Below are 25,777 nucleotides of genomic sequence, written 5' to 3' on the forward strand. Positions count from 1 at the left end.
TGCTCAATTAAACCACAAACTAACCAAACTCTTCTTTGAGCTTCCTCTTGTGATGCATATCCAAGTAGAAGGCCTGGTCATGAATAGGATGAATTACCTGTAGAAGTAAACATGCCACATCATGAATGGTAATCAACATCATGATTTCACATTCTACCAATTAATTTATTATAACCTGATAGTGAAGCTGGACCTTTGTAATTATTATTTAATAATTTTCCAGATATACATATAAAGAGAGGTAAATGAAGATAGAGAAGCGGAAAAGGCATGACACTTAAAGTCACCAGATTTGGACAATAGAAAATGGCTGAAACAGAAAAATAGTTCAGCCAAGTTTGTAAATTTTATGAGAAAAAACAAAAAAGAAGATGATGATGATAATAACTATTATTTGCAGGAAAGAACTGCATGGTAATAGGCACCTAAAAACCACTAACCAAAGGCACCAGTGCAGACAAGGTCAATATTTTGAATAAAGCAAGGATGCCCAGGTTCTATCATAGTTGTCACAGGTGTGCCTGAAAGTGAGGTGCAGCTCTGTGCGCCTCAACGGAATGGAGGAGCAGTGCCATCCAAAAGATGCTGTGAAGGCACATGAGGTGCTTGCCTCATCTGCCTTTCGTCTGAACAAGCATTTTTTGTTTTGACCAGAACACTTTATCTTTGTTTGTTTCTGTAGAAGTAGTTTCTTGAACATATGAATGCATATTAGTGTAGATTGGAGTCAGGTGACTCTTTGATGTCAGCCATATGTCTGCCAGAGAAGTCACATGCTGGCAGCCTTCTGCACGTGGATCTCATGCGCTGGCAAACAGCCCGCATGTGTTGGCTCATGAAGTCACCTCTGGCTACCTCTTTCCATTGGCAACCTGGTCGGAGGCAGGTGACCAAGCATCCAACTACCTGTTTTTTCCAATTTCAGAAGTATTATGTTTTTTCTCCTCCTAGTTATTTGTTATTTGTTTCCTATTTCTTAGTTTTCTGCAACTTCAGTTTTCCTTTTCAGATGTTTGATTTTTTAGTTAGCAAAAATAGTTTGAATGTTTCCCTTCTAATAATGGTTGTCAAAGGCCTAATGTGCACTGAGGCACAAGAGTACTTGTTGCCTGGGCACGAGGCACAAGGGGCAAGACATGGGCGCAAGCCTTTTGGATGCGAGGCACATTTAAAATATCTGATAAAAATTACTTATACATCATTATTTTCAATATATACCCATAAAGAGATAAATGTAAATTTATAAAATCATAAATAACAAATAACCAACAATATTTAACTAAATAATGGGGAGTTTTGTTGTTTTATCAAATGTCTTCTAATTTTTTCTTGTTAATACTTGTTAGATTTTACTAAGTCCATCAAAAAACTTCAAAAAAAATTTACATGGGACCAGAAGGCACTTTGCACCTGTAGCTGAGGTGTGCCTTAGCACCTATGTGCATGTCTCAAAGAAAAAGGTGCCTCAGCTGATCCTTGCGCCTAGGCGAGCCTCAAGTGCACCACTGGCAACTATGTTTCTAATTATTGTTATTTCTCTTCTTTTTTAAAGAAACTAATTGTCTTTCACTATGTTGTTCTCGTATTTTTTTCTTCTAGTTCCCTTTGCAATCAGAAGAAATTAATAGCAAAATTAACCAATTATTCATCTAGAATAATATTACTTGTTATATAGTTGATTTTTTTTGCGTTTGGATTTACCAATTTACAACACAAATTGAATGATGGTGGAGACACAAGAGTTAGGTTGGGACATCTTATGAGCTATACATTTTATCGACGCATAAGTTCAAAAGAAATAAGGCAGGCATTAAAAAAATGAAAAATCATAAGGCACTGGAACCGGATAATATACCAATAGAAGCATGGAAATGTGTAGGAGAAAAGGGCCTCTCCTGGCTAACAAAATTATTTAATGTGATCCTTAAATAAAAAAAAATGCCAGATGAGTTGAGGAAGAATACTTTGGTTCCTATATACAAGAACAAATGAGATGTTCAAAACTGTGAAAATTAAAGAGAAATTAAGTTAATGAGCCATATCATAAAACTCTGGGAGAGAGTAATAGAGAAGAGGCTCAGGAAAAAAAAACAGACGTCTTGAAAAATCAGTTTGGTTTAATGCCTGGTAGTTCAACAATAGAACCTATATACTTACTGATGCACCTAATGGAAAGGTATCAGGATCATCAGAAGGATCTACATATAGTGTTTATGGATCTAGAAAAGGCTTATGATAGGGTCCCTAGAGAAGTATTATGGAGATTTTAGAGAAGAAAAGAGTCCGAATAGCCTATATACAAGCCCTTCAGGACATGTATCACGGTGCAGAGACAATGGTAAAAACATGGAGAGGGGATACTGAGTCGTTTAAAATTACAATGAGACTGCATCAAGATTCTGCACTAAGTCCATACTTATTTGCTTTAGTAATGGATGAACTCACTAAACACATTCAAACAGAGGTGTCATGGTGTATGCTATTTGCAGATGACATAGTATCGGTGAATGAAACAAAAGAAGGAGGGAACACTAAGCTTGAATTGTGGAAAAACAATTTAAAATCTAAGGGATTTAAATTAAGTAGAAGAAAAATAGAATATATGAAATGTAAATTTAGTAAGAATGCAAGAGTTGAGGATGTTATAATAAAATTAGAAGACCAAATCATACAAAGAAAATATCATTTTCGATATTTGGGATCAGTGATTCAAAAAGATGGAGAAATTCACGAGAATATCACGCATAGAATTAAGGTAGATTGGCTAAAATGGAGAAATGCATCGAGGGTGTTGTATGGCTCAGAATGTTGGGCAGTCAAATACTAGCATGAGCAAAAGACGAGCGTAACGGAGATGAGGATGCTAAGATGGATGTGCAGCCATACAAGAAAAGATGAAATTAAAAATGAGGTTATTCGTAATAAAGTAGGAGTAGTGCCAATCGAGGAGAAGATGAGAGACTAGACTAAGATGGTTTGATCATGTGAAAAGAAGACCAAGAGACACTTTTGTGAGAAGAGTTGATGAAATGGAACAATTAATAAAAAAAAAAAGGTAAAGACAGACCTAAAAAGATTCTGGGAGAGACATTAAAGTTTGATATAAAGTGTATGGACCTAAATGAAGATATGACTAAAGACAAAAATACATGAAAATCTAGAATTCATGTAGCCGACCCCAAACAGTGAGATAAAGGCTAGATATGTTGTTTAAGGTACAAATTGAAAATATTGGTTTATGAGTATTTTATAAGCATTTCCGAATAAGTGTGTGCCTCATCTTGTGCCTAGGCCCAAGCACTCTCTGCACCTTGGTGTGCTTTTGCCTTTGACAACTCACTAAATAGGTATCTAGATCTATAGAAATTTTCCTGTCATGATTAGCCAGCATTGACATACTGCAGGGTAGTCATTGCTCCCCTTTTCTTGTCCCCATATGAACAACTGCTTTCCATGGCCGAGAGGAACTCAACTCAATCCTCCACAATTCTCTAAACTAACTAGATATATCATAACACTAGGATATGGGAATACATTTTAAAAACTAAAAGAACATTTCTAAAATGCATAACAATACCAGCGGTAACAATATTTCTAAAATGCCTAACAATACCTACAGTAACAATGGCTTTTAAGATCAACAACCAACGAACTGTCTGAAACAATACCTTCAATAACCGCTTAGGTTCTCAGCTCTCTAAAAGTTCCAGACTTTAGAGGTGTTAGCTATTAAAAACCCATTGGCTACATGCCAGAGGCTTTGTTGACTGACCTCAAAAATGCTCCTCCATTGTTACACGGACCCAGCACACACTGCAAACAATACCAATAATTGCAAACAATGTTGACCCAAAGTTCACCTACAGGTAGTGCCTTTGAAAATTACTTGGGCCAGCAAAATAATATCTTGCAATTACGTGCTATATTCCACAAGAGCATTTAACATCAGCTAAATGATACCCAACTAAAATCTGGAAACATATAGAATTGGCAGCAAATGTGGTTTGTGTCGCTTCTACTACTTCCTACAGCAAAAGAGCAGGTAATCCATGGCATCCCACAATAGGTTAACCGAGAAGGTATCTCTTATATCTTCAATGCATATGCAAAAACTATTCCAGTACAGACAACATGAACACTGAATCAAATGTCAATCTTCCATTCTTGAACAAATCAGTGATCTTACAAAACTAGAGCAACAAATAACAGTTCCAGTTAGGATGCAACTTTTTAGAACTCGGAACAAATCAAAAAATTTTGAAAAACTATCTTCTTTGAAACCAAGCTACCTGTAATTGTAAACCCTTTCCTAAAACTACTTATAACTCTAAATCCACAACCTTCCTCTGCCCTAACCAACATTAACTCAGTTATAGGCTACAGTATTTTTATAAACTTGTTTGCTCATAAGTTCCCTAACAATATTCAACTTTGGTGGTTCACACTAACCACGAAGCAGGCAAGCTCAGACTGATCTATCCTTCACAAAGGAATGTCATAAATCCAAAAGCTTCAACAGGGCCAGTGGGAGGTTCAGCTACATTAGGGGATTCAACAAAGTCAGCCACATAGTAAATTTGGCAAATTTGCACCCAACACTGACCTGCCGGAAGCTAGATGAGATTTTTTGAGAGTTTATCTCAGTTTCAAGCTATTTAGATAGCAGGACCAGCATTGATTCTGTCCACAGCCATGATGTTCTTGAATTAACTCCCAATGATTATTAGGGGCCAACTTCATGTTACTTTACTTTTACATAAATGCTCAATGCCTGGAATAGCTTCTATCCTCCCCAGGCAGGAAGATACCCTGTCAGACCTTAATTTTCAAAATACACAAAATCTTCAAGGCAGTAAATTCATTGATTCATCAAATGCAAAACAGGGAAACAATTCAGAAATCATTTCACATCATAGTCCATATTTTCACTGTATATGGTAAATTATTGAACACTATTGCCACTTGCTTGCTAACAATTAATTACTAGTAAAAAAATGCTATTAAAGAAGCTGTTCCATCTTTATTTTAATTATCAGCACAATAGCCCACAAAATGGCTTTAACGAGACACCCTTGAGTTACAATAAATGTAAAAGGTCAGGAAAGCAAGACATTAAATATTCATATCATAGATGTCAACTAAATAAGTAGACTTATATGTAAATCAATGTTAAACTCAAAAGAGAAAAAAAGATTAAATATAAGAAATAAACAGGTTAGACGTGTCAGCTGAGGCTTAATGCATTTTTAGAAGTTTCTGCCCTAAGTTCAAGATTCTCAGCCTATCCAATAAAAGCATTTGGGTTTGAGTTTGGGCATATCCACTTGGATGTAAGATTTCAACCCAACACTGCTGCCTCCAAAGCAGCATTGATTACACACAAATACTTATGTAACACGTAGAATTATATTTTTTGCGAAGAAAGAAAACTGAGAGCTTATACCATTGAAAGGCCCAATTCAAGTTCATTTAATTAGATGCTTGCTCTTTTTCAATAAAAATTTCTTTTAAGCTGTTAGAAAATTATACTAGACCTTCATTCAATTAGAAAATGTTACGCTCAACCAGGAAAACTGGTAGATGCATTTATGTTCTGCTGTACAAATGCACCTAACAGTAAATCACACCATACAAAATCCCTACAACAGATTATAGCATCTGCAAGACTGAGTTTAATGCAAAAAATGCTTCTTCATAAATTAAAGGACACATATTTGAACATAGAAGGATTCTTACCTGCTCTACTGGATGGCAATAGATGTGCCTGAACTCCTTATGGTGCCTTCTAATATACTCCTGAAGTTTGGGAACATCTTGTCGTCGGAAAATGTCCCAAAGAGCACCTCCCTTCATTGACCCCAGTCCATTCACATTGGTCTCAGAAACAGACTTGTCTTGTGGGTTATCATTTTTTCCAATATCACTCTCTTGGAATCCTGTGTCATCATCCTTATTAGTGGTTACCCCTCCTCCTTCCAGAGAATTGAAAGCATCAGCAGCCTCAATTGGTAAATCCTCAGAATTCATGTCAGATCTTTTATACCGTTTCCTCCCCTTCCTCCCACGACGTTGCCGCCCCCTTGTCAGGTGTCTCCCCTTCTTAGATTCCTCCATCCCATCAGCATCAGTTTTGTTTTCTGATGCCATACCAGCAGCTTCATCCATTCCATTGACTGTGGCATCTTTCACTTCAGTGTCGTCACCCTTTATGCTGAAAAAAGTAACATCTTCTATCATTTTTTCAGCTTCAATACCCACAGCATGATCTTCATGAACTTCGTTACATGACTTAGTCAGAGATGGCTCTGACTTAAACTTCCCATCTGATTCACAAAAATGGTTCCCAGCATCTAGAACACGTGTGTTAACAGCACCAAAGAGTTCACGTTGGTCTACAGCAGCATGCTCCTTTTTCAGTAAATTAATTTTAGAAAGCTGCTTGGGACCAAGGTTCACTTCTTCTGTGTGTGTCAAGACATTCACCTGAATAAAATTAAATTGATTCACATAACAATAACATGAACTGTTTTTCCCAAAGAAAATTAAATTGGTTCATATAATAATAAGACAAACTGTTTCCCGGGCATTAGACAGAGAGTAAGAGAAAGAGTGTTTATTACTACACAATATCCCACATTCTAGTTATTCTTAAGATCACACATATAGTACGTAGGTAGTGACCTTTTTCACGAAAATAGGATTAACCAATGAAATAATCCCCAATTTGGAGATATACAACCTATTAATCGCCCATACGCTGTACTTGGAACAAAAATCAATCACATATTCAGTTAATGTAATATTACAAAAAAGATCATTGGACCAGATACAGGCAATGGGCTTCCCCATCTTCAGGAATCAAATACTGACAACCCTCCTTTTTTCCGCAAGCCTTAATCCCACTAGGTGGAATTGGCTATATAAATTCTTGACCTCCAACCATCTCTAGTCATGGCCACATCCTTTGTAAGGGCACAAGCTTTAATCCCACTTGGTGGAAGTGCCTAAGTTTTCTAGTTTCTCTTTTGTTTTCCTCCTTTTTTTTTTAATTCTTTATTCTGAAAGATACTAACTTATCACATAAGGGGATCCTTAGATAGAAGAGACTAAAACGAAAAGATGCTCAAAACAAATATGATGAATCGCTTAGCAATAATCACGAGCAGAGAAAATGTACATTCTGTTTTCCACAAGAAAAGGAAGTTCACTTTTTATCAAAAATCAAATAACACAAACTATAAAACAGGATATCATAATTTGAACAATTCATACCGCATCTGACATATCACAATGTAGTTTTGTCACAGAATCTCCACGACCGAGCTCTTCAGGGAACCCATATGCTATATATGTTTTGGGACCAAGGTCTGGCTTAAGTGTATCATTAGGCAACTTTGCAGCGAGGTTTAAAAGACCAGACCAGGGATGAGTGTATTCTAAATATGGCAAAGAAGTTATGAACTCCAAACCATGGCGTGGTAACTTGTCCTCAAAGAAGTTAGCAGGGGGCCAATCTTTAAGTTTGAGCATCTCTGGCCAAAGGTTTCTGTGTGATCGACCTTCTGAATATCCCTTGAAAAACTGATGAATATTTATCTCAACCTGTATATTCACAAGTTAAAAGTAATAAGCAGGTAAAATTTAAAAAACATCTACACATCTATATGTAAATATAATTAGTTAAATAGTATATACATGGAGGTCACTACCACCATGCTGCAGATTGTCCTCGTATTAAGAGTTAAGACAGATACATAGAGAGTAAAAGAGACGCACAGAGTAATCCACACACACGCACACACATATATATATATAGAGAGAGAGCGATAATCTCTAATTTTAAACACAGAAACAGCCTACCAATTGGTAGAGGTACCTCTGTACATCTAAAGCATAGTAAGTGAGCCCCTGCACTAAGCTGCATTTACACTTAGGGCAAAGGAAAATAGACTTGAAAGCTTCAGATCACAGATAACCTCAAATATGAAAATTAATGATTATTACATAATCTAACAGTTAAAATTTTGCACTATACTAGCCCAAATATTGAAGTCCAATAAATAAATGTCAACTGTAGCCAAGGGTGGAGCTATAGTATGGTTAGTAGTTTCAATTTACCCCACTAAACTATGTTCTCCTTTAATATATGTCTGTGTGTGTGTGTGAAAATTTTTAAATTAATTCTAAATTTTACAATTTGACTCCAGTAAAAAAAAAACAAAAAAAAAATTCTTAATTGACCACTCATTAGGAAATTATAATAAGTAATTCTGAAAAATTCACACAAATCAATAATATAGTCTTTCCATTGCAAAAAAGTTCACGAAATATATAATATATACGAAAATGAGGTGGACCCAATTACTTTTTCTCTCCTCCCCAAATCAAACTTTTTTCCCAACAAATTTTTCCTTTGTTTTTGCCAGCACATCTTTTCTTCTACGTTCACATTGAAACCCTTCTCCTTCCCCATATTTTCCAAAAATCAAACTCTTCACCCCACAATTTTTTTCCAGAGGAAACCTCACTATCAAACACTTCCACTTGAATCTATTTGTTAGTATTAGGAGCATTAGGATCCTCTCAATTTAATGCCAATCTCACACTCTCACCAGAAATCAATCAGACCAACAGAAATTTAAAAACGGAATTGAAAACAGTAAAGAAATTAGGGAAAGAGACAACCAAACCACACAGTGAAGACAGCAAGACTTATCTTGGTTCAGACTGCATAAACGGTCCTACATCCAGCCTTTAGATCCTCTATGAAATCCACCAAGAATGAGTGAAACCAGTACACAAGAGTCCCTCTCACACATACACACGAGTACAATCAATTTTGAAGATTACAAAGTCTATCTTTCTTCTAGCTTTCCCACATCAGAATGAATGATCGTGTGTCAAACGGCTGCCCTATGTCTTCTATTTATAGACATTACGCGCGAATGTTACAAGAGAAATAAAAGACTATACATTTCCTATTATACCCCCCATGCATAAGTACATAACTGTAATTAGAATAATCTGCTGCTGGATACTATTGACCTCACTGGTTTCTTCTAGGGCTTACACTCGATGCAAACTACAACACGTGTAATACCCCAAGAGCCCAGAGAAATTAGTATATATCGAGGATAGTGTAAGGAAAGAAACAACACCAGCTAGATACCTTTTGGGCTGAATGTTGGCAAAGAACTCCCAAGTTAAACGTGCATGACCTGGAGTAATCCAATGATGGGTGACCCCCCTGGGAAGTTTGTGTAGGCCCATCAGGGTAAGTTGTTCTGGTCCTTCCTATCACTCGATACGGGATGTTACAAATGGTATCAGAGCCGACCCCCGAGCCTCTGAGCGCGGTGGTGGGGCAAACCTCAGCGAGGAAGCTGAGTCCCTGAGAGGGGGGGGGGGTGCGTGTAGGCACCTTAGGCAAATCCCACATCGGCCATGCATCGGGGGGAGATCTGAGACCGATTGTAAGGTCGCATGACGAGAACGTCATGTGCTCAAGGGGGGGGAGAATGTAATACCCCAAGAGCCCAGAGAAGTTAGTATATATCGAGGATAATACCTTTTGGGCTGAATGTTGGCAAAGAACTCTCAAGTTAAGCGTGCATGACCTGGGGTAATCCAATGATGGGTGACCCCCCTGGGAAGTTCGTGTAGGCCCATCAGGGTAAGTTGTTCTGGTCCTTCCTATCGCTCGATACGGGATGTTACAACACGCTTCAAGAAATCAAATCCTATATTGGACCTCCTCATGTCAAGAAGTACCAAACCATTACCATTCGTAATGTTTTACATTCTATTATTGTGTTCTTTTAATGTTTTAATTAGTCTTCTCATATTTTCCATACATTTCTTTCTTTTGGTTAGATAATTGAAATTTTTGCCATAAGAAAATCAAGATAGGAGAAACCATCAGTTATGCAAGGATAAAAAATTAACAATCACAACAATGACAAGAACCTTCATAAAAAAACCTTGCGCTCAAGTTGATTTAAAAATCTTCCTGCAGATCCGAGATGACTGGAATAAAGAACGAAGAGATAATGCAAAGGAATCTTGACAACCATGCACTCAAAATTTTCCTTGGATTGAAGCAATGTAGCTCTTTCAAAATATGAACACCGGTTCTGGACAGTCGTAATGGTATATTTGTACAAAATGATATTCTAAGCCCATTCAATGTTTTTGTTCTTTATTTTGTTTGATAGTAATGTATAGTTGACCCCACTAAACCTTAAATCATGGCTCCACAACTGACCATAGTTTACATGGTTTTTGAATCAAGTCATTCCATGAAGGAATAAACACACTTTCCCCTCCTACACTTCCACATAAATCCCACTTTGTACTCTATTCGCAAGCTATAGTCTACGTAACTGACCCCACCTGGAGAGATTAAAGCTTGGCTGCTTGTTTTTATACTCAACAAAGGTAGACTTCAAATAAAAAATATGGTGTAAAAACATAATGGCGAGAGTTGACTAAATTAGGGGATAAAGAGAATTCATATTATTAAATTGTTTTACTACCATTTTATCTAAATGCTTAAGTTGCTAGATAGAGATCTAATTTTACCTTTTATATTATCATTTTTTACTCTCTAACACGCCCACTCACATGTGGTCAAGCTTCAATGCATAATTGGTCTAAACAAATACAACTATTTAAAGATTGGGTTAGCAGTGAGGTTTGACTCAAAACATTTACCTATTCTGATACAATGTTAAATTGTTAACCATGATCTCATATAAAAGCTGAAGTTGTTAGATAAAGAGCTAATTTTATCTATTATATTATCATTTTTTTCCCTCAACAAATACAAGGACACAAACTATATTTAAGCTTTTTGAAGTTGAATTACTCAACAAGTATAACTATGCCTTAAAATAATCTATGATCACAAAGAGAACCAAAAAAGCAAACACATCACCAGTAGTAAAATAAAAAAGATCAGATAAATTAAACAAACTAAAATGACAAGACTTTCATACGAATTCCTAATGATTAATTCACTAGCAGTATTATCAAATAACGATTCAAAATTCCCAATCGGTAAATTTTCCTACTTCTAAAAATATCTAAATCACAACTTTATCAGACTCCTGCCCAACTTGACATAAAACTTGCCCTCAAGTTAATATCTCCATTTTGGATACAGTTGTTCACCATGGTTATCGTAATTCAAAGTGTATGCAGCATTAGAAATCTCTAAAATGAGTCATTCAATAAGAAAGTATTAGGGTAAGTCTTGATGGCAATGCAAGGTTGCTTCTTCAAAATGAGAAGGTCAAAAGTTCAAGTTTTGGATGTAGCCTCTTTAGAAATTAAGGGTAAAGGATCCATACAAAACGACCCTCCCCAACCCTCACAAGCCTCATGCACTAGGATGCCCTGTAGAAGTATCTGAAATTTCCATATGCTCAAATAGATAAATGTGATGTAGGCAGCAATTCATTTCTTCAAGATTTTTAATGAATCAAATTTCTTTGAAATGAGTTATTAGCAATCTCTAATTGAAAAACACTCCACGCAAAAAACTGCTATCATTACATTTCCTTCATGGGATTTTTTACAGCATTAGTGCTTATTTGCTTCTCTTTTGAACCTTACACTAATTTCTCCTAGTTGCTCAAAAATTCTTTGCACCTTCTAAACATGCTCTAAAATTCAAAGCATGATCTTGGACTTGCTCCAAATTAGATTGGAAGTAACTTGTTTCTAGCTTTGTTTGGCAATCAATTTATGGAAACAGAAGCCAATATATATATGTTAGGAATATCAAACATCTTCCACAGGGTCATTGAAAAATGACTACTAAACTTATAATTTTGATTTGAAATTCGAGTTTATGGAACACCATCTAGCATGATTGTAGAGGCCACTACACAAGAAGTCACAAGTGAGTCTTCCAACTAGGTGGTTAACTAGTTTTTTTACGTGTAATTGGACCTTCAATTTTCGTTTCAATCCCAAGTCTACTATTCATTAATCTATCGTTTTGTTTTGCTCACACCTCTTATCATGCATATGTATAATATCCTCATTCCATATAAATCGCATGGGGCTTCAATACATCAACCTTATTTAGCCCAAGCTAGTCTTCTTTCCCACCCCTGCATTGTTTGGAATGTTAAAATGCAATGAATGAGAATACAATCTTGTCAAGTCTTAATATGGCAATGCAATGACACAATGTTCATCGGTCACACATTCATCAAGGCAACCTCAATTTTCCTCTATTTCCCCTTCTAATGGGTGCACCCTAGGTTCATTCCCATGGCCTGAAGGGGTCCCTAAAGGCTCCTTCTTAACCTTTCCACGCATTTTCCAAGCCAAGAGAGGTCACACAACCTTACATGGAAATGAGCCTTCACATCTCAAAATGCTTGACTAATATTATGCACCATGTTCACAATGCCAACACATATCATGCACATAATCATGCCTTAAATGAACCAAATGAATCATAACCATAGCAAGCTGCTATAAAATTATTTTATTTAGAGTGCCAACATAAATGAACCATCACCATGCACTTACCTCCTATAAGCTTTAGCTTCTCTAGCCTTTTAAAGCAGCCTTGGCTTTCTTTCACACTTTCCTCCTCCTCCAGCAAATTTCTCTCTCTAACTTGATCTCTTGAAGAGCTTCTTACTCTAAGATTTCGTGCTAGAAATGAAAGTGAGGTGGCCTATTTGTAGGCCAAAAGAAGCAGCTGGACAAATTGCTTTTCTCCCTGGCTGCCAACTTGCACATCTCTGCTTCAGCAATTTTAGGCAATCATCTGGCTACACCATTCTCCTGATTCAAGAAAATTTGGATCATCTGGCAGCCACCTAGCACATCTCTACTTCAGCAATTTAGGAGATCATCTGGCTGCCATCTATTGTCCTGCCTCAGCTGAAGTTGTTGCCACATGTTACTCTTGTGATGGTGAGAGCAGTATGTATATTGAAAATAATGATTTCTGCCCCAATACAACCATTGGTGTTTTGAACAATATAAAGGCAGAGGAAAGCACAAATTAAGGAGGTTAATAACTACACAATCCCTAAACTAGGAAAAAATTGAAAAAGGAATCAAATTATGAAAAAGCAAATACTACACAGAAAATCCTCCAGATCTGATATGAATCTTCCAGCACTCCCCCTCAAACTAGTAAATAGATACCTATCATTCCCAGCTTGCTAACATTTGATTCAAAGTTTGACTTCAACAGGGCTTTTGTAAGAAGATCAGCTTCTTGCAGCCTTGTTGGTACATAGTGCAAGGTGAATGTCCCATTGCTAATTTCTGACTTGATTAAAGTTTTTGTCAATCCTCACATGCTTCATCCTATCATGTTGAATAGGATTATGAACTATGCTGATAGCAGATTTACTACCGCTATATAACTTCATAGGTTCTTCCATTGGAATAGATAGGTCTTGCAATAACATACTAATCCAAATTAATTCACACACGCCTTGAGTGACTACTCTGTATTTAGCCTCAACACTACTTCCTGCAACCACTATCCGTTTCTTGCTTCTCCAAGTTACCACATTCCCTAAAACTTTTGTGCAATACCCAGTAGTGGATTTTGTGTCTTCAATTGAACCTGCCCAACTGCATCTGCATAGCACTCAACACCCCGTTGGTCATTTTTCTTGAATAGAAGACCCTTCTTGAGTTGAGAGTACCCATCAGTTAGCGAAGGATCTAAACCACTACTTCTAAACGTCTCTTTGTGGGGGCATGCATGAATTGACTTACCACATTGATGCTATAAGCAATATCAAGTCTGGTGAGAGATAGATAGATCAGTTTCCCCACAAGGTGTTGATCGATCTCTCTCTCTCTCAACTGGTGGATCTTTTCAATAATTTTGTGCTTCCAATTTCTTTCCAGGGGAGTCTTTGCAGGTTTGCATCCTAGTTTCCCTGTCTCCATCAGTAAATCAAGAGTGTACTTCCTTTGGGAAATAAAGATGCCCGTCTTATTCCTAACAATTCCCATCCCAAAAAAATATTATAGGTGCCCAAGGTCTTTTACTTTAAATTCTGCCTACAATTAACTTTTTAGTCTGATAATTTCTTGTGTGTCATCCCCAAAAATCACCACATCATCTACAAAGACTATAAGTATAGTCCTTTTCCCATCATTAAACTTTTTCACAAACAGCAGTCTCACTTTGAGAGTAACCGAACCGCTTCATAACTGTACAGAATCGAATAAACCACACTCTGGGGGATTGCTTCAGTCCATACAAGGACTTTCTTAGTTTACATACCATGCCTGCTCTACTTCTTCAAACCCAGGAGGAAGTTTCATATACACCTCTTCTTCCAAGTTCCCATTCAGGAATGCATTCTTTACATACATCTAACGTAAATCCCAGTCCAGATTGGTAACGAGAAATAACCACTCTAATGGAATTCAGCTTGGCAACAGGAGCAAACATTTATTCGTAGTCTATACCATAGGCCTGAGTATACGCCTGAGCAACCAATCATGTCTTGTATCTGACCATGTTTCCATCAGCATTCAATTTTGTGGTAAATATTCACTTACACCCAACAACCTTCTTTCCTTCAGGTAGAGGAACAATATCCCAAGTCTTGTTCTCATTCAATACCGTCATTTTTTCCATTACAATTGCCTTCCACTTTTGATTCTGAAAAGCTTCATACACATTGTTAGGAATCTTCGCATGGTCAAGTTTTGAGATGAATGCCATGTACTTTGGGGATAAGTAAATAAGACAGCTGGATATAGGATATTGGGTGCAAGACCTTACTCCTTTCCTTAGGGCAATAAGCATATGTCAAGATCATCAACCGTACACTTACCTTCCACTGGTTTTGGCTCCGAGCCAAATTGTTTGCTTTGCTGAGGAACTCGTGGTCTTTTGGAGTAGACTATTGTCATGGCCCTAGGGTTTCCTAGGGTTTGAATAGGAATTTAGAAGAAGAAGAAGAACTGAATGGGGAAGAAAACAAAACAGGAGGGGGGGGGGGGATTCAGAAGGAAAGGGGAAGGGTTTGGACCAAGAGAGAGAAAGGTGAGAGTGAGGGAAATAGACTGATTCATTCAATTCATTCATATCATCTATTGAGAGGGAAGGCCCCTTTATATAGAACCCCCAGCTACTGTCACAATTATACAACTGCACCTAACAACCTATTGTTATGTGTTACACTATCAGCTACGGTTACAACTTCCCCTACAACCGTTTAAACCTTCCAACCATCCTTAACCAACCATTGGGTCCTAACAATTACCCCCTGGTGGAGAACTTTCTTGTCCTCGAGAAGCAAAAGAAGCACAAGAAAGCAAGAGAAGCCTTCAAATCTTAGCTCTTTTCCTTCTCTTTCACAACTTGATTGGAGCAACCTTGTAAAACTTCTGTAAGCCCAACAATTTGTCAAAAGCTCTCATGTACTCGTCAGTTGGAACAAAACCAGAAACAACCACTCTCTAATCGTTGTAGTTAGCAACTGAGACCAGCCACCCACCGTTCACACATAATTTCCACCTCACCGCCCCTTCAATATTTGGTTGTTTCATGAACTTCTTTTTCAAAGGAATCAGATTGTTCCTTTGTACCTGTTGTCCAAACCTGATCAATATAGTTTCCCTCTAGATAATGTTTTTCACAACCAATATCTTTTCTGGTATTGCAGTCATCCTCCTTGGCAATACTACACCAAAATCCAAACACTTCTTCTACTCAAAATCTAAAGTAAGCAGTGAATCATGTCTTCATAATCTTGACTTCTCCTTAGATTGTTCCATCTTATGGAACTCTTGAGACTGTAATGCATTATTAGCAACTTCCTTCTTACTACTGTTTTTTTCTTTAGACATTCCAAAGTCCTCTTTCACTATTATTGTTTCACATCTCTAAGTTAAACTTTGAGATTTAACAATGGAGCTTCGATTCAATAGACTGTTCTTGGAATTTTGATTCCATGGACGATTAAGGCTTGAAGCTCCAACAGAAACAAGATATGATCCATTTCTTTGAGGAGAGTGAGGATTTCCATTCCTTATACTAATTGGGGATCAGCATTTTCTTTGGGAAACAAGCAAACAGGTAGTCTAACCTGATTCTGCCCTGCAAACATGGGCACAAAGTTCTACAATTGGTCCTTCACTTCTTGAAATTGTCTAGAAAATTCCTCCTGTAGGTTTGCTATCCCATGATCCAACTTGCAATCAATTTTCTGCTCATCTTCGTTCAATCACCTCATCGATGGTGCCATCTCTCCTTGGATGCTAGCTACCACCGGCACCCTTTCTACAATCCGAAACCCCAAACGCCTATTGTTACCACAAAGTCACCTCTGTATCCACTTCCAAGTTGAACTTGATTTGAAAGCGGAAGAAGTCGCACGGTTACATCAACTCTAATCAGTTTTCAAGAATCGCTTGGGCCTCCTTGTTTGACTCCACCACACTAGACCCAATTGAGAGCGTCCAAATCTTGGGTCGAAGGAATTCGGCCTTATTCAAGGCCCGATCTTGGTCCGTTCTCCTTAGGATCTAAGAAGTCTTCTGTTATCCAATCACTTTGTTGAACGACTCTTGAATTTGTTTCACCTTCCTTGTTCATCTCCAAGATCCGATCGGAATTGCTTGGTCTTGCTTGCCCACAGCACCAAGTCGCTTGCACCGCAAATCCATTCGTGGACCTCATTTAATGCCAAGAACACTGTTAGCCTTGCTCGCTTCACCGTGCTGGATCCAATTGCGATTGCCCAATTCTTGGTCGAAGGAATTCAGTTGGAATTCTCTAAGTTGGCCTCATTTTCTTACTCTAGTAAGAATCGTTCGTCACAATTGTAAAGGGAGTCCTGTGAAATTTGGGTTGGGTTCTAATCCCTTCAAGCTAGCCCTTAAAAGTCGTTAAAAGCACCGTTGGAACGCCTAACCAAGTTGTTTCCCAAACTCGCACAGCCATTTCTAGTCGCTGCTCCACTTCGCCTTCAAGACTCAAGCCAAGAATTACTTGCTCAAGTTTGTCGGAATCACTACAATTCACCGACCAACCTTTTAATCGTCAATACTTCACCCGGCCTATCTTGTTATCATTATCACTGGAGAACTTCCAAGAATCACAGCTAAGGAACATAGCTCCGTGTCGAAACTTAACAACGTCAGAAAATGAAATCGAATCGTCCAAATTACTACTCGATTAATTCCACCGATAACCAAATCAAAATCACAGCCAATCATGGCCCTAGGGTTTGAATAGGAATTTAGAAGAAGAACAACAACATAATTGGGAAGAAAACAAAACAAGAGGGGGGAATTGAGAAGGAAAGGGGAAGGGTTTGGACGAAGAGAGAGAAAGATGAGAGAGAGAGGGGGAAATATACTGATTCATTCAATTCATTCATATCCTCTATTGAGAGGAAATGGCCTTTATATAGAACCCTCAGCTACTGTTACAACTATAGAACTGCACCTAACAACTGATTGTTATTTCTTACACTATCAGCCACGGTTACAATTTCCCCTACAACTATTTAAACCTTCTAGCCATCCTTAACTAATCGTTGGGTCCTAACAACTATAAGCTCCTCTTGAGATGTTTTCTTGACCTCTCCCCCTTGACCAATCGCCAATATGGGTTCAAGTTCAAAGTGTTGGACATAAAGGTCTTGGGGTGGTGGATTAGGAAGCGAAAAGGTGATTGGAAGGGAAATAGATGGATCCCAATAATGGTCTTCAGTCGATATCTCCCCTTGAAGAGAAGCATTGGGGAAGAAGGGCTAATTTTCCAGAAAGGTGGTATCATAGGAAATATAGAAATGTCTGGAACTCGGGCAACAGCACTTGTACCTTTTTTGAGCAGGAGAGTAGCCAACGAAGATGCATTTATAAGCTTTGTAATCAAGTTTTCCCCAAGTAGGATCGGAATTATGAACAAACACAGTGCACCCAAAAGTTCTGGGCGAAAGAGAACAAAGAAGCTGGACAAATGGAAACTCTTGGTGTAAACAATGAAGGGGAGCTTCAAATTTAAGGGTTTTGGAAGGTAGACAGTTGATAAGATAGGTAGTAGTGAGAATCGCTCCTCCCCAAAAATAATTTGGAACATTGATAGTTAACATGAGAGAGCGTGCAACTTCAAGGATATGACGATTTTTTTGCTCAACAATACCATTCTGTTGAGGAGTAAGGGGACTAAAGCTCTGATGAAGAATACCATGTTCAACAAGGTGGTTAGTGAATTCACGGGAGAAGTACTCCTTGCCATTGTCATAATGAAGAATATGAATAAATGATTGAAATAAATTGGTAACAAATTTATGAAATTGCTTGAAAATGGAGCTGGTTTCAAATTTTTCTTCCAGAAGGTAAATCCAGCACACACGAGTGTGATCGTCTATGAAGGTAATGAACCATCGAGCTGCAATAATATTTGGCACACAAGCTAATCCTCAAATGTCATTGTGAATGAGATGAAAGGGTTTGGATGCATGATAAGAGTGGTTTGGATAATGCTTGCGAGTTTGTTTAGCAAAGATACAATGTTCATAATTGAAAGAAGAAGAATCTTTATTGAGAAATAGATTTGGGCACAAGTACTTCAAATAATTAAAATTGGGATGACCAAGACGATTATGCCAAAGAAAAACATCAGAATTTGAAAAACTAGATAAAGGGAATTTCTTGAGTGTACCCGATCTTGAAGGAGAGCCAAAGAAATAGTAGAGGTCATTTTGTTCCTCAGCATTACCAATCATCGTCCCCATAAACAAATCCTGAAATTCACAGTGAGTAGGAAAGAAGGTTACCATACAGTTGTGATCTTTAGTTAACTTACTAGTAGATATGAGATTATATTGTAAGCTTGGGACATGAAGGACAGATTTTAACAATAACTCGGATAAATTTAGATTTCCAATTCTAGCAACAATCAAAGAGCTCCCATCAGCCACATTGATTTTTACCTCTCCATCACATTGTCTATATGAAGAAAAGAGGGTGGATGACCGAGTCATATGGTCAGATGCTCCTAAATCAACTATCCATTCACTGTTATTTTCTTGTTTTAACAAAAAGGATAACTGAGTGTTACCTTTTTGCACGACATTTGCAACAAGGGCAGATTTAATAAACCTCATTGGGATGGTAGGATTAGGGTTGGAGATGCAATTGGAGGAGGTATCCGCAAGCTCCAGATTGGTCGACGATGGAGGGAAGTTCGCCATGAGACCAAATTGGATTTTCATTGGCGGTGCATGGCTGGCCATGAGACCAAACCGTTGCAGCCGTGTTTCTCGCAGCAACGGCGGCTGGCGACGACATCTAGGGACGGCAATGATGGTCGGTGGTGGTTGCAGAAATAGCGGCTAGGGTTGACTACAGTAGACCTGCTCATTACTACAGCTGCTAGGGTTGATGGTGACGGCTAGCCAAGGTGTGGCTGGGGCTGGTCACGATGGCTGGTCTGGTATTGGAACTTGGGCAGCAATGGAGGATCAAAACCTGGACGGCTAGGGTTTGCTGACGTGCTTTGATACCACAAAAGCAGTATGTATATTGAAAATAATGATTTCTGCCCCAATACAACCATTGGGGTTTTGAACAATATAGGCAGACGAAAGCACAAATTAAGGAGGTTAATAAGTACACAATCCCTAAACTAGGAAAAATTGAAAAAGGAATCAAACTATGAAAGGAAATACTGCACCAAAAATCCTCCAGATCTGATATGAATCTTCTAATCTTCCAACAGATGGCAATTTCCTTGTGTGACAATTCATTGTCTTCTAGAAGCCTCTTTATAATGCTGAAAAGTCCATTATTTGCTGAAGTTTATTTTATCCCCATTTTAATTATTCTTAATCCCTTGAGTAGCTATTAGTCGAATTCTCTCAAATCTTATCATTTATATTTTTTAATTTTTATATCATTAGAACTCTCTAACCATGCCTAATAACATGTTACTTCATGGGATTCCAAAATGTCAATTCCAGAAAGAAAAATGGTCCAATATGAGACACATCATACAATCAAGGAATGAGAAGTGAAATTATCAAAAACTAGTTACCCAGAACAAAACAATCTACTACCCATCATGTATACGGGAAATTTGATACATAATCAGTAGTTCCATTAAGGAACTCACAAAGTTACACAATGCCAGATGTTTAGAGCATGCCCCTTTGTGTTGGCTTAAAATGCATGGCACCACCTCAACAGATTGCCCAAAAAATTGATTACAAATGCAGAACTCAATTCATGAAAATTTCTAAAGAAAATTTGTCGTAAGGGAGGTTCTGCAATGCACAACAAATAACCCCCTTCGGTGAGATCTCTCCAAAGTCATCTTCCATAAAAGGGTAACGGTTCCATTCCTTCCCACCAAAATGCCAAAAATACTCCCATCCTAGGGACCAACACAAATTCCAAGGTATCCCACATCTGAACTCACTTAAACAATACAAAAAATCATGAAACAACGAATTGTTATAAAATTCACTAAAACAACATGAAAACATCATAAAAAACAACGCGTTATCTGACAAAATTACAAATTTCAAATAATAGATATAATTCTAAACATCTTACATCATTTTTTTTTTTTACAATTATTATGGATTATAATTGTTTTTGGTAATTTTAGAAACGAATGGACATTAAGACAAAAGATTAGAAATGATTAGCATGACTTGGGATAACATTTATTACATAACTCTTTGATTTACCAATCAACTTTATTGCAAACTATAATTTTCCATATAAATAACATGTGGGGACCACATGCACATCAAATTATCCAGTTATTAAATAGAGCCCCAAGAGTTGGCTTGGTGGTAAAAGACTATAATTGCCTCATTAGAGATCAAGATTCAAACTTACCCAAGGGTGAACCTGCACAAGGATTTCTGTGTTCTTACCTAGCGACAAGGATTTATGGGCAATTATTGCAGGTACCCAGTGCACATGCCAACGGTAGTGGTTGTAGCCTCAATCAATAGGAAAAATAATAATAAAATCATTAATTTTTATATAGAATTCTATCTTATTTACAAAGACTTCATAACATTTGGAAAGAAAAATATTGATTCCCTTGTGTTTCCTAAACATTTCTGAAATATTTACATCTTCAAATCAACAACCAAAAAAAAATACGAAGTCTTAATGCCACCAGGTAGGATCTAATAAACTCTAGCTCATCAATCATCTTTATAAATGGCTAGATTTTTTTATAAAACATACATCTCATATCATGTCTAAAAATTTCTCACTAAGCTTCTTTGTTCTTTCTCTACCTCTAGCTCTTCTCTTACAAACTTTTGCCACTCCATCCACTAGCCTCATAAGTGCATTTATTAATCTTTTTCTTACATAACTGTCCTAACAAAACCTTAATACTAAAGCAGGAATTTATAGAACTAAGCAGCATATTGTTGGAGAATTCAGTAATACTAAAGCTTGTGCAAAATGTCCACCACATATTAAAGAAGAAATCAAGGAATTTATGGAGAAAAAAGCTGCAATGGGTGCAGAGAAAGTTCTATTCCATAGTTTGAAGATGTGGATGCTTTTGGCGATGATGTAGACAAAGATCATACTGTTGGACTGAAAATTAAGACCTCAAAAGCGGGCAGTAGTAACTAGTAAGGCTGCCAATGCAACAAAGCCAACAGTAAAAGGCCCAATTGATGTATTTTATACTCCTAGTGCGGAGAAAGTATTGCAAGATAGAAAGAGAACAAGACAATCTACAATGAATGGAGTTTGTAAAAAAGAATTGCATGAGAAATCTTGTAGAGATATAGCTGAATGGATGTATGATGCAGCAATTCCATTCAATGTTGTCAATTATCTTAGTTTTGCTGTGATGGTTGAATCTATTGGTCAATTCAGCATTGGGATGAAACCACCAAGTTACCATGAGGTTAGGGTTCCTTAGTTACATAAACAAGTGACATGTACCGTGAGGATATAAGGGTAGTATTGCAATTAAATGTAATAGAGGGACTGAATGAATAAGAAAGGAATCTAGGCGGAGTTAGTTAGCTGCTGTAAGGAATAGTACAATTCTCTCTCATTTATATCCCAACTATATATAAATACTCTCTCTCCCTCTAAAATCATTGAGAAATATTACAACTCAATTCTATTGAATTTCTCTCTCATTTCTCTCTTATTTCCCTCTCCCAATTCTCTAAATCTTTAGTCAGATTCTCGAGACTATAGTTGTTACATCGAGATTCGAATCAAGAATCGAAATCCTTATTTTATGAATCAAGAATTGAATCGAATCGTAAGATTCAGTACACATTCTCAATTTCAATTATAAATAATATATATTTATAGAAAATAAATAATGTGCCCGCCATGATCAATTCTTTTAAATATAAATAGATAAATAATACTTCTAAATATATTTGCTAAATTTAAAATTATACCAAAAGGCAAAAATATATCCATGTTGCATTTAAATTCAAATTGCACCAAACCAAACCACTTTCAAAATAACAAGCTAGGAAAAAAAAAAAAAAACCTACAACTATTAGGTTACTAATAAACTCCATTGTCCATAATCTTCACTAGTTATCAATCATCTTCATCTTCAAATTCAAGAGCATCATCATTTTCATCATCTTTGTCTTCAAGGATAGCCAAATTGAACGAATATTTGATTAAAGTGCACATGCAGACGAAGTCGCACGAATCAGATGAACCAGACGAATTGTGCGATTCATGCGATTCACGGTCAATTCTAAGGGATTTTCAATTCACCTTATAGATTCAACTCGATTTCTATATGAATCGAGTTGAATCATATAATTCGAATCGTGAATCGTATGATTCTAAGAGATTTTAGATTCACCCTATAGATTTGACTCGATTTCTATATGAATCGAGTCGAATCGTACGATTCGAATCGTGAATCGTACAATTCTAACAACAGTGCTCGAGACCTGACAATCTGATATCAGAGCAGCATTCTTGGGCACCAATTGATACTCATAAGAATTATAACCATGGCCAACAGAACAAGGATGAAGCAAATGAAGTCTCAGCTACAACAAGTGACGACAACAATAGCGAAGGTGCAGAATCGAGTAGGAACACTCGAACTCTTTATTGGAGCGGGAGTCGATTCCAGAATTGACCAAGCAATAGAACATTGGAGGCTGGAGAGTCACGAGCAGAGCACTCTGCTTAAGGACCAGATGATGGAACATATGGAAATGATCACATGAATGTTCACCCATCAACAACCGTTAAGGCTCTCTCCCGAGTTTCCTCCGAGAGAAAGAACGAAGCCCATTTTTCCCGGAGTAGGGGTAGAACCTCGACCGGTAGGAACGTCGGAGTTCGAGTTTGATACGAACACGGTGGGAGACAATGTAAGGGAAAGGAGGTCGGGAGCCTCAGCTAATCGACACCACCCGAACTACCCCACGCTGAAGCTTATGATTCCATTGTTTGAAGGAGAGAACCCGAGGTGGTGGATGAGAAGATGTGAACAAGTGTTCTCCCTCTATCAAATTTTGGAACAGCAGAAGGTCACAATGGCGCCGGCTTACTTGAATGATATGGGAGATGCTTGGTATCAAGGGTGACTCGAGGTCAAGGAGGGAAGCCCCTGGGGTGTGTTTGTAGAAGATCTGTGTGTAAGGTTTGGAGATAAAAACATGAGGGACATAATCGAAGAATTTAACAAACTCAAACAAGAAGGGACAGTCTAGGCCTATCAGTAGAAATTCGAAGAGCTGAGGTCATTGATGATTGTGCATAACCCTCAATTATCCGAGGAGTACTACGTTTCGACCTTCATTAGTGACTTAGGGGATGAGGTGAGACCTATGGTAAAGATGATGCAAGTAGCTGATGGAGCAGAGGCAAGTAGCTGGTCTATGCTACAAATGTGGGAATAGGTATTTCGTGGGTCATAAGTGTAAGAGACAACTACTACTGTTGGAAGGAGAAGATAAGGACATTGAGGGAGGAGAGGAATTATTGGTACATGAGAGGGAGGATCAAGGGGAGATTTCTTTACATGCCTTGAAGGGGTGGAACAATAGTAAGGTTATCAAGGTAGAAGGAAGGGTAAACAGTCACCCGATCATGGTTCTCATCGATAGTGATAGTACCCGCAGCTTCTTGGATGAAATTGTGGCAAGACAGTTGGGGTGCAAAGTCAATCCTTCCCTTCCCTTATCAGTAACGGTTGCCAACGACAACAAGGTGATGAGTCAATCGTCCTGTAAGGACTTCTATTGGGAGATGAATGGAGAAAATTTCTCAACTGATCTAAGGCTGCTAAAGTTGGGAGGTTGTGATGTTCTGTTGGGAGTGGATTGGATGAAGGGAGTTAGTCCAATCGGTTTCGATTCCAATAAAATGGAGGTGACTTTTGAAAAAGATGGCAGCAAGAAGGTCCTAGCGAGCAATCCAAAGGTGGGAGTGTGTAAAATCATTTTAGGTAAGAGGTTGCACAGGATACTTGAGAGCAAATTATAACAACTGACTCAATTATTTTCTATCCATACCATGGAAGTTACCCTCGGGGAGCAAGGAGAAGAGCATCATCTAGCAAAGACAGCGGGCAACAACTCTCATAGTCCATGGCAGGTACAGGACTTTGACTCTCTTAACATACTGTTAATTGAATTTAAGGACCTATTTGATAGGCGGGTCCATTGGACCTATTAGAGGCGGCCCAAGGGGCAGAGGCAAGGGGGGGTTAAAGTGAGGGGGGCTTGCATAACAGCAAGCTGAGGTGGAGGGTAGTAAGGGAAATAGCTGGTTTGTGTGTAACAAACCAGCATGTGCTGCCAAAGGCAATTATGCTGAGTAGAATGGGGTATAACTAAGAGAAAGACAGTGAGAGAGAGGAGCGAAATTTTGTAGAAAAGATTCTCAAGAGTTGGGGCCTCTCGAACACGCTGGGTGTTCTTGTTTTTTCTATTTTTTTCCTTCTTGAGCTGTATAATTTTCCAATCGGATTTGAGTAGTTCAATAGAATTTCAGAACAATTCGTTGGAATCCCAACACTATTTTCCGAACCAAGTTCCCTACCACCCAAGAGACCTTATGACCATACTATCAACCTCAAGCCTAATGCAGAGCCTGTTAACTTAAAAGCCTATCGATACCCTCCTAGACAGAAAATAGAGATAGAAAAACTTATCAAATATATGCTCCACAAGTCCATTATTCAACTCAGCCATAGCCCCTTTGCATCACCGGTATTGTTTGTTAAGAAAAATGATGGGTTATGGAGGTTTTGTGTTTACTACCGTCAACTTAATGCCATGACCATCAAAAAAAAGTTTCTCATTCCAATTGTGGAAGATCTCCTTGATGAGCTTAAAAATGCCTCTGTCTTTACCAAATTAGACCTCCGATCAGGCTACCATCAAATCAGAATGCGGTCTGAAGATATCCCTAAAACAAATTTCAAGACTCCTCAAAAACATTATGAGTTTCTCGTAATGCCCTCTAGCTTAACTAACGCCCCCACCACCTTTCAAGCGTTAATGAACAGAATTTTTGAACCATACCTGCGTAAATTCATCCTAGTATTCTTTGATGACATCTTAATTTACAGCCCTACCTTTGCATAGCACCTAAACCACCTAAAAATTACATTTGAGGTCCTTAGGATCAATAAGTTGTATGTTAAGGAGTCAAAATGTACCTTTGCTAAACATCAGGTTGAATACCTTGGGCATATCATATCCAGTTCAGGGGTGAGCACTGACCCTAGTAAGGTGGCTGCAATGGTGGCCTGGCCAAGGCCGCACAATGT

At 37.9% G+C, this 25,777-nt stretch overlaps 1 protein-coding gene across 5 annotated transcripts in view; it reads right to left on the reverse strand.

Annotated features, from left to right (window-relative positions):
- The window catches only part of LOC127803382 (lysine-specific demethylase JMJ27-like), a 42,897-nt gene that overhangs the window by 2,501 nt on the left and 14,619 nt on the right, over positions 1 to 25,777 (reverse strand). For all 5 annotated transcript variants that reach the window (XR_008023514.1, XM_052339556.1, XM_052339558.1 and 2 more), the window contains exons 7-9: positions 7,273 to 7,602; positions 5,737 to 6,483; positions 25 to 97 (exon numbers count right to left, since the gene is read on the reverse strand). Coding sequence is in view for 4 of the 5 variants with exons in the window: in XM_052339556.1 (XP_052195516.1) it covers positions 25 to 97; positions 5,737 to 6,483; positions 7,273 to 7,602 (1,150 nt within the window). In the remaining variant the exon portion in view is untranslated. The remainder of the gene's footprint in view (positions 1 to 24; positions 98 to 5,736; positions 6,484 to 7,272; positions 7,603 to 25,777) is intronic.

The sequence above is a fragment of the Diospyros lotus genome, chromosome 6, assembly GCF_014633365.1.
Source record: "Diospyros lotus cultivar Yz01 chromosome 6, ASM1463336v1, whole genome shotgun sequence".
In the NCBI taxonomy this organism is placed as follows: Eukaryota; Viridiplantae; Streptophyta; class Magnoliopsida; order Ericales; family Ebenaceae; genus Diospyros; species Diospyros lotus.